This window comes from Apaloderma vittatum, unplaced genomic scaffold (assembly GCF_000703405.1).
Source record: "Apaloderma vittatum isolate BGI_N311 unplaced genomic scaffold, ASM70340v1 scaffold5455, whole genome shotgun sequence".
Classification (NCBI taxonomy): domain Eukaryota; kingdom Metazoa; phylum Chordata; class Aves; order Trogoniformes; family Trogonidae; genus Apaloderma; species Apaloderma vittatum.
In genome coordinates, this window is record NW_009718646.1 from 65,939 (window position 1) to 76,469 (window position 10,531).

The 10,531-nt window shown below is 41.5% G+C and overlaps 1 protein-coding gene across 1 annotated transcript in view; it reads left to right on the forward strand.

Annotated features, from left to right (window-relative positions):
* The window catches only part of LOC104274627 (dystonin-like), a 72,308-nt gene extending 65,175 nt beyond the window's left edge, over window positions 1-7,133 (forward strand). Inside the window, exons 41-44 of the mRNA XM_009870315.1 lie at window positions 167-366; window positions 826-936; window positions 3,613-3,736; window positions 5,874-7,133. Coding sequence (XP_009868617.1) covers window positions 167-366; window positions 826-936; window positions 3,613-3,736; window positions 5,874-6,139 — 701 coding nt within the window. The 3' untranslated portion in view covers window positions 6,140-7,133. The remainder of the gene's footprint in view (window positions 1-166; window positions 367-825; window positions 937-3,612; window positions 3,737-5,873) is intronic.
* Window positions 7,134-10,531: the final 3,398 nt, after the last annotated feature.

A 10,531-nucleotide genomic window follows, 5' to 3' on the forward strand; every position in this document is an offset into this window, starting at 1 on the left:
AAGCGAGTTCTGTGCGTAACTCTTCCATGTCCAAAATAAATGCATTACACAGCAATGCATTTTATTTATTGTTAAACTATGTTGGAGTTGGCATGGCAAAAAAGACAATAAACAGCTTTGTGACATTTTTCATATCCGACTGAGTGAACACCTTTCTTTGCTGCAGCTAAAGGGAGGACAAACGTGGAGCTGCGTGAAAAGTTCATTTTGGCAGATGGTGCCAGTCAGAGCATGGCTGCTTTCCGACCGAGGGGCCGTAGGTCACGACCCTCTTCAAGGGGTGCTTCTCCCAACAGATCTACTTCTCTGTCAAGTCAAGCTGGCCAGGCAGCTGCCCCACAAGCAGTTGCTACAAGTACACCGAAGGTAAGGAAAAATGTACAAAACTTCCCTGGTTAACAAATAGGGTAGAGATTTATTTATTTTTTTCCTTGCTCCAGCGATATTGGTGCTTTCCCTAGCTGATAGGGAAGAGGTATCTCCATTTTATTTCACAGTCTGGGGAGAATCTGTGAAGTCTTTAGTAATTTCCTCTGCTGTTTGTTTGCAACGTGGGAATAGAAGAATTCTTTGCGTTTAAGGTGCCGCATGAGATAACTGGCAATTTGGGAATTGCTCTGAAAGAGCAACGAACCTCTCTATTTTGTTTAAGAATTAAGCTCTGCCATCTCCTCGGTTCAGAACATTTGTCACGAACTCTTTCCTGCTTAGTTTTTATTTCTGCTGTGAGATTTGATCTGCCTGTGAAAGCTTGGGTATCCTTCTCCATGACATTGCTTTCCATCTACTGTCCTTCATATTTTGATTTACCATTGTTTCATACAGACACCCCATCATTTAACACGCAACTATGGTAAACCATGGTTGACAAACAGCAAAACGTCAACTCCTTCTAAGCCACCAGAATCCTCAGACTATCAAGGGTCATCTGCAGAGGTACAGTAAGGACAGAGATTCTAGTCTAATGACCTTCCTTCACTAAAACTGTCACTTCACTAACAACCATTAGAGTTTCAGTGCTTCAGAGCCGCAACATGCCTTACATATTAATGCACTGTCTTTGTTTTAGACCTTTGTCAAATGATTTCTTCCCTTTTTTATTTCTTTCCCTGAGTTTTTTTTCTTAATGTTCTATTGGTTATTGTTTTTGTCTTTTAGGAAGACAGCCTCAGTGAATTTATGTCTAGAAAGCAAACGCTTAATAAATTGTAACAGTGTGCAGGGAATTGGTTGAGCAAATGTGGAAGAGTACTTTTTTTTTTTCCTCTTAATAAAACAATGTGTATACTTAGGAGGTTTCTTTCCTAAAAATGTTTGCTTTTGGGTTTGGTAAAGTACTGTAATATTCACAAACTGCAGGAAGGAGATTTGATAAATTATGCTCTCCAGTGCAAAACCACTAACTAAAGAAATACCCCGTCACTCTGAAGAAGATGGTACAAAACACTGACTGTGATATACAAATCTCGCTGGCAACTGAAAGTTTTGTTTAGGGGGGTAATGACCAATCATTATTTTAATGAGATAGCTATTTGGTGACTTAACAGGAAATGAGCTTTGGTCTTATTTCCAGCCCTTGACTTACATAGAAATTGCTACTATAGCAATTAGGATTGTACCAGCAATCAAGCTGTATGACCAAAATGTGAATGAGCTTGGAGCCAAAGCGTCTCCTCTAATATCATCGCACTCAGTGAGAAGGTTGCAGCTGGATGAGGCTGCAAACTGACTTGTCACTTGTAGGAATTACTCTTGCCCTGGGTTAGACAGAAGCCTTGGTGAGGGGAAGCTGGTGCTACCATCATCTGTGTTCTATCTGCACTTGACAAAGCTGCAGTTCAATACCTATCGCTATTTTGGAGCTTTTCACTTCCTTCTTCCATGCAAGTGGGTGCGTTACTTGTGTCCGCTGCAGGCGTGTACATGTACACAGCACTTCAAGCACACGGGGCTCTTGCTTGGAGGGATTAACAAGAGTGCAAAGTTGAGTCAGTTGGCAGTTTCTAATACATTCCTGTATTTTCTCTTCATCTCTGAGCTGGTAACCGAATGGTAAGATTAATTGATGGTACTTTAAAGGGTTTATAGGCATGGAAGAATGTTTTCATTGAATTACAATGAGGTGAAAGCAGTTGGCATGGATTTCAAGTGGGGGCACCTACTTTTACAACTGCCAGGAGTTTAAATGAGTTTCTTTTATGTAAACCACTATGGTTTAAGATTATAAATGAAATGTAGAGGGTCAGATAGCTTGCAGTATATTTCTGAGTCGTTCTGCAGCATTTGCTGCTCAAGAGAGCAGTTAGTTATTTTAGATATAGATGGCATTTGGGTTTAGGGCAAAACTAAAGAAGCAGCTTGATCATTTCTTCTTGCACCAGTGATTCTATCTCAGTGCCTTGCCCAAAGTCCAGCAGCTTCAGCGCGAGTGATGAAGAGCATTCCCTTTCTCCTTATCCTCCCAAGGAATCTCTGTAGCAGAGATTTCCAAGGCTGGCTGGAAAGTTCTTGTACTTGGCTTTAAAGAGAGTTTAACATTCACAGAATCACAGAATTGTTGAAGCTGGAAAAGACCTCTGAGATCATCAAGTCCAGCCTATGACCCAACACCAGCACATTGGCCAGCCCACGGCACTAAGTGCCACATCCAGCCTCTCCTTAAACACCTCCAGGGATGGGCATTGTGACCATCCCTGTTGGAGCCAGTGGGTTGTCTGCTCTGTAACATCTCAATGCAATGTTACATGCATTTAGAGATTTGAGGATTTAATTCTTGTGGTTTTGAAAATCGGGCCAATTGGGTGCAAATTTTAAATCAAGACTTGCTTTATTTTTTAAATGAGAAAGTAAGACTGGGGTAGAGACATTTCAGAAAATATGTTGACAAGAACTTTTTTTAATTAGTCTTGTGTCTTTTTTTCCTGCATTGTTCTAGCAAAAAATTTTGAAATTTGGTACTTTTGTTTTGCCTTCAAAACATTTATAAAACTGAAGTGGGAGCCAATTAGCTCAGTCGGTTGAGCGTGGTGCTGATAACACCAAGGTCGCGGGTTCAGTCCCTATTCGGTCCCCATGTGTTGCCTGATCTAGTTGAGAGGCATCCCTGCCTGTGGCAGGGAGGTTGCATTAGATGATCTCTAAGGTCCCTTCCAGCCTAGGCCATTCTGTGATTCTATTCTATTCACCACCTTTAACCACAGTCAGAATGGTGGAAAGTCAAGCTATACAGGCATAAAACCTCAACTACTTGTCTCTGTTTAAGTCATGTACCATCAACTAATCTTCCATGCTTGACTAATTACAAGAAGGTAGCATTTTTCTTTCTTGATATCCATTGAAATACACACAAAGAATGCTGAAATGGTATCATGAAGCAAACTGATAAGTGGGGTTTTTGTTGGACTATTTTAGATGTTAACTGCTAAAGGAATGTCCAGAACTTCAGATCATAACAAATGTCCATAGTGACTCATAGCAGTATTTTAGATTCTCAGTGAATGTCGTTACGGTGATCATATTCTATTCTAAGCTATGTGCTACCTAATAGCAGGCCTTATCTTCAACAGTGGCAATTAAAAAACCATACTTTTTTGGTTTTTCTTCTTTGCATAGGGAACACCGATTCAAGGAAGTAAACTCAGACTGCCAGGATATCTATCAGGGAAGGGTTTCCACTCTGGAGAAGACAGTGGCATCCTGTCAACAGCAGCTTCCAGAGTTAGAGCTCAGTTTGCAGGTGAGTGTTTTGACTTAAGAACTTGATCTATCAGTTCCTTTGTTTTCCACCTAAAGACTTAGGGTCACATTAGGGTGTGAGGGAAATGTCAGAAGACTGGGAAGGAGTGAAAGTCCCACTGTCTCCACATGAGTTTTGTCAAAGCTGCATGCAGTCGGGGTAATGATCTTCTGTTCACATGGTTGCACAGCATGTATGTTCAGTTCTGGATGTGCGGATTCATGACTGCAACCCTCTTGACAACTTATCTGCCTAAGGAATTAAGGAGGAAGCATTTATGTAAAAAGAAGTTCAGTTCTTCACAGTATCCAAGTTATGCTCAACTGTTGTGGTGCAAAGGGGTCACTTACTCATGACTTGTCCATTTCTTTTGAAAGAATAACTGCAGGGACCTGTGGACGACCTTATTAATGGAATATCCCATAGAGATTTTTAAAGCAGTGTTTGAAAATAGAAGTGCAGAGCAGTGAACATGTGCTCTTCTAGGATTCTCAGAGCAGCTCGGTGGAAGGGAGAGGGCTGAGTTAGAACAGAATACAGCTCTGCTGGCTTTCTCGCACATCTTAAGCTCTGCAGAGCGTCCTGAGCAGTACTGGAAAATCCTGTTCAAGAGTACATGTCTTTTAAGGTACAGGTGATTTGAAAAATGAGTTACCTAAGATTCCAGTTTCAGTTTGGCATTCTTCAAACATAGAGGGAACCAGATTTGTCAAGATCAAAAGTATTGAATAAGTAATTGGAAAGTTATGAAAAACCACATTAATGGTTTTCTGTTTAAGGTTCTTTGCTGTGGTTTCTTCTTCATGGCACATTGTCTGGGCAGGCTTTCACTTTGGCAGGGGAGCAGAGCACTCATTTACTCAGCCCTTTAGGAGAATGTGTACTCTTGTTTGCTTGCAATTTTCAACTGTGTCATTCTGATATTTAAAAAAGAGGGATACACATTTAAAAATTTGAATGTTCATCTGCATCTCCAAGGTACATACGCTGAGAAATCCTGAATGCTTGAAGAGGCCAGATAATGAATTCTTTCAGTTTATAGGTGAGAAAATATCAGGGGAAAAAAAAGGCTCTGGCTCTTGAGTAAATATGCAATGCATGTCTAGTAAGTCCAGAAAAGTTGCCAGAGCAACTTATTTTTAATGAGATGTGCTAGTGACAAATTAACTATGTCTTAGCATTTGATCTCACGTTTCATAGAATCATTGAATCATAGAGTCGTTGAGGTTGAAAAAGACCTTTAAGATTGTCAAGTCCAACCTAGCACTGCCAAGTCCACCACTAAACCATGTCCCTAAGCAACACAGCTACACACTTAAATACCTCCAGGGATGGTGACTCAACCACTTCCCTGGGCAGCCTGTTCCAGTCCTTAACCCTTTCAGTGAAGAAGGTTTTTGTAGTGTTCAATATAAACACCCCTTGGCACAACTTGAGGCCATTTAAGCTTGTCCTACCTCTTGTTACCTGGGACAAGAAATCAACCTCCACCTCACTGAAACTGTCTTTCAGGTACTTGTAGAGAGTGACAGGATGACCCTTCAGCCTCCTTTTCTCCAGGCTAAACAGCCCCAGATCCCTCTGTGGCTCTTCATAAGACTTATTCTTGAGACCCTTCACCAGCTTTGTTTCTACATGCTCTAGTACCTCAATTTCCTTCTTGTATTGAGGGGCCCAAAACTGAACACAGAATTCGAGTTGTGACCTCACCAGTGCTGAGTGCAGGGGCATGGTCACTTCCCTGATCTGCTGGCCACACTACTCCTGATACAGAAGGCCACCTGGACACACTGCTGGCTCATGTTCAGTCAACTGTCAGTCAACACCCCCAGATCCATTTCTGCCAGGCAGCTCTCCAGCCACTCTTCCCCAAGCGTGTAGTGCTGCTGGGGATTGTTGCCACCCAGGTGCATGTCCCGGCACTTGGCCTTGTTGAACCTCATGCAATTGGCCTCGGTCCATTCATACAGATCCTTCTGAAGAGCCTTTCTACCTTCAAGCCGATGGCATCATCTAGCTTGCCTGACAGAGGTCTAAACTTTAGTTTGTGCAATGAAGGACTTCTGGGGTTGCCAAAGACCTGCACAATTTTCCCATCCTTTCATCTCATGCTGATGGATATCTTCTCCCTTTTCAGAAACAAGAAGAACTCCAAGCAGACCTGGAAGCCGCGCAGGAAGCAAGGCTGGCAGCAGGTCAAGTAGCCGCCGAGGCAGTGATGCATCTGACTTTGACATTTCAGAAATCCAGTCTGTATGCTCAGATATGTCAGAGACTGTTCCTGCTACAAGCAGACCAACACCCCGAGCAGGTTCTCGGCCAGGATCAGCCAAGCCTTCTAAAATTCCAACCCCTCAGAGAAGGCCACTAGCCAGCAAATTGGACAAGTCCTTGAAGAGATAATATGATGGGCTCCGTAAAGGTCTTTTCCTTTTGCATTAAGTATTTAAGTTCGTAAGATGTAAAATATTATGTAGAAATTATTGTGAAATATCGCAAGAGGTGGATTTTTAATTCTGCAGATGGCCTTATTTGTGTATTTGTCTTCTTATTTTATGTGTATAATTTTTGTCAGATTTTGTTTTGGTTTATGCCATATCCTGTGAGAAGGGGGAAGAGTTTTAATGTAAACTAACAGTTGTACACAGTAATGTGTAGAAAGTACACTAAAAATAATTGCCGAATGTACAGTGTACTGAATGTACAGTAAGTCTCTGCAACCTCAATAAAATAGGCCTATCACTATGTCATTAGTTAACAGTAAAGGATACCTCATGATTTTTCTTTAAAAAAGAAAAAGAGAATACTAAAAAGCCAAAAGACACAATTACACATTTTGAGCTAACTAAGCGAACACTAACGGACGTACATTGAAACTGCTAAGGAATACAAAACCCACGTTCACAGTACCCTTATTTATACAGCATCTCTCAGAGAACTCACAGAGTTAATTAAGCACTCGCCAGTAGTATGATACTCCAATATCTTGCAGCATTTCCGTGCCATTGCTTTCAACGAGGCCAGACACATTCTGGATATCTGAACTATTATTCTGTAAGAATATCAATATAAAGTGCATTCATGTAAATGTGAGGTTTTCTTTTGCTTGAGTGGATGGTAGCACTGTAACATTGAACTCATTTTGTATCAAAGCAATTTTGCTTGCAGAAGGCTCCGAAATAAACATGTCCCTTAACTTTATTTCTACTGTATTTCTTATTTTCCAGGAAGGTAATTTTCTGTGTTATGTTTTAGGACATATATCATTTCAGATGACCAATAATTACCATAGAAACATAGGCTTTAATGTATTTTTCCATTATCAGCAATCAGATTTTGGTTAGCTACTGTATTTGTTTAATAAAACACTAAATTGCACATATCCGATCATATGAAATTATATGTAATTATTGTGTGTTGACAGTTATTTTCTCCATATTAAACCGTGGCATTTCTCTATCATGTATGAGAAGCATAAAGAGTAATTTGTTTGCTCTTTCTGTTGGTGAAATATTTTTGCCATTCATGGATTCTTCAAAAGGATTAACAGTAGTTCATTTTCAGTGGAAAAAGGATGCAGCTGCAAGTGGGAGTGCTGCAAGAACAGCTGGGTAGATGCTGTAGCATGTGGCCACAGAATCCCTAGAAATCCAGAATGTTCTTTGAAATAATATCAGAAAGACATGGGTAGAATTTGGTCAGCCTGGCAGACCAAACAGTCTAAACTTGTCCATTCCTATAGGAGAAAATGCTGCACCTTTAGTAGAGGAATTTTAAAGGAATCCTGGTTTAAGTTTGGTCCCTTGGCATGCAGAAAAGGAAGCAGAGTCTTAGCTGATAATATGCAGGTAGTGGTGATATCTGCATTTGCTGCTAACACTTACTGGTGATGGGGGTTTTTTGAGTTGTCGCAAGAGCTTCCTGCAGGCTCACAGGTTGACTCACGCCGTGAGTTTATAAGAAACAAAGGAACAAAATAGTGCTCGCAAGATAATTCAGTCAAAATCCACTTGTGTCAGCATTTCCTACGACGCAGAGTACTACGAGTGTTTGTGGAAAGCAGGCAGTAACCAGTTCTGCTGCAACTGGCTTGGGAACGCACATGCTGAATGCCAAAGCATCGAGCTCTGCTGTGGTGCTTCATCGCTCTGCTTCACCTCTTCTCTTGCTGGTATTTGTCCAGTGGCTGTTTCCCTACGACATTAAAATACATCAGGATGACTTTGTGCTTTCCGGAACCCCCCACAATGCCCTTGGATAAAGAGAAGTAGTCTACATGTACGGATGGTCGCTGAGGCATCTCTGCTTGTCAGCAGGAGAAAGGAGAAGGGTCGAATTCAGGCACTTGCACAGATAATTTGGCTGGAGGAGGAGGTGATGCCCCATGTAACATCTTGATGTGTTTTATAAGCACGTGACTGATGGCAAAGGACATAGGGATGGCAAATCCGAATTACTCCCAGGCGATGGGTGCGTAGTTCCATTCCTTGTATCCCAAAATGATGGAGCAGCTCACTCTGCACGAGGTAGTATTGGCACATACGTGAAGGTCCTTGTGTGTATGTTGTGGTCTTAACTTTAAACAGATTCGTAGTACTTCATTAATTATGCAACTTGGCGGAGCTTTTGTGTTGCTGTGTTGTAACTTTACAGAAATAGACCTGTAACTAGCTTCTGAGAAACCTCTGCTAAAAGAACGCAAGGACTGGATGGATTTCTGTGCTTGTTGGATGTTGCACAAGGGAGGCTGGGATGGGCATAGTGGGGAAGTTCACTTTGGGGCTTGAGAAAATCATCCGCTACTGAAAACCCAGTAAATAGTAAATTAAACAGGACAGGGAATTCTGTTAAAGTGCCCAAATCTTTCTCAAGATGTTATACCTTATTTATCTTCCAAAACTCATTTAGCAGTTTTAGATTGATACTAATAACTCTCAAAACTAAGAGACTTCCTAAAATTCTCTTCTCTGTGTTACAAAAATCATACTGACAGAAGTCTGAAAAACATCATATCCTCTGCCTTTCTGTGACCCAAAGATGAATCTGCAATATTTGATGAAAAAGAACGTGTTGTGGACTTCCCAGTAAGTGATAGTTAGCTCAGTTTTAGTGAACTATATTTGTAAAGAAGGAAGTGGGATTCAGTTTCCTTCTTCCTGTAATTCAAAAAAATGTCATCTTTGGTACCAGCATGAATGAGAGAGGAAGGATCAGCCCAATAACCACATGGCCATCATGTTCAGTCACAGGAGTTTTTATGTAACACCATCAGAGATGCATTTTCTCCCTTTTATTATCTCCCTTCTGACAAGAGAAGTTGACCATAAACTCATCCAGCGTGATGGATGACAGTAGGTAGAGTCAACTTTTTAGCATGGCCTAGGCTCTTAAACCTCTGTATTCTGTGATTCTGTGGTTCTCCTGTTTAGTGAAGGAGCAGAGGTGATGGGGAGGAAGGAAGGGTTGGAAAGCCTGTGGCTGTGAGAACCATATTCTTTAGTGAATAATTTATATTTAGCACTTTGAAAAGCTGGCTTGGTTCTAGGGTCCTTTCCTTTTTCAGTCATATTCTGCTTTTCTGTTTTGCTGCCTTCAAAATGGAAAGTGTCCACAGAATTATCTGAAATCTGCAGGTGAAATCTGTGAGTAAAAAATACACCACTAGAAGAGCTAGTGAAGCCTTCTGGCCAAGTCATCCTCAGCTTGTTCAGTTTAGGTATTTTTTGGCCTATTGTAGAGGGTCAGAGCTGGGCCAGCCACTAAACACTGACAGATGCTCCCTAATAACCCTTCTCTCTCCCCAAAGAGGAAGGGAGAGGGATTGAGGCAGATTGGAAGAGAAGACTAAAGCGTTTTAATGAAACAATAGTAGTACTGATAGGAAAATTATGAACTGTATACAAATATATACAAACGTGATACAAACCCAACTCCCCCCTGATAGCAACACCCACTGATGCTGCAGAGGAGGTGGCAGCAGGGACTAGACACAGGCTGGATTTGGAAACTCAGGGTTTGGGATCAATGGCGGAAGAACAGATGGAGTCCTCCTTGGACACTGGCCATTCAGTAGAGAGCTTAACCCCTGTGATCCCTTAGCTTTATACTGAATATGACGTATACGGAACGGAATACTTTGTTAGTCAGGTTTGGGTCACCTGTCCTGTCTGCTCCTACCTGGAGGTGCAGCTTTTTTACTCCCTTGTGGTCTTTGTACTTCCTGGCACCTCCAATGTGTTACACACAGCTCAGCAGTGACCCTGGTTCCTGTAGGAGGAAGTATAAGCAAGAGCCTTTCTGCATGCCAATCCTTGGAGTAACTGTAAACATCAAGCGTTATCACTTCTAGCAGCAGATGCTGTCTGCAAAAACGTGCTGTTCACTTCAGAAAGTGCAGCTTCTTAGAAGAGGCTGAAAAGTAAAATCACTGAAAAGAATTGGTTCTCTGTAGCTCAAACCAGGACAGCCTCTTAATTACATGCTAATATAATAGACGACAGTAATTCAGGCTTTGCCTGTGGCACGTCTTTTCACAAAAGAGATCTGGCTATGTGCAATCTTAATTTAAAAATTAATGCGTTTCATAAAAAAAACCAACCTCCATTGCAAGCAGCTGTGTCATACCATAGCCAGCAGCAACCTTTGAAACTGTAGCTGCTTCTGCTGATGTCTGCCATAGGGCCAGCAGGACTATCTACACTGCACAGATGACCTGTGACAGAGGGGTCCACTGCACTTACATATGTTGGTCGTGGTACGTGTCAAGAGGATCATAGAATCATAGAATTGTCAGGG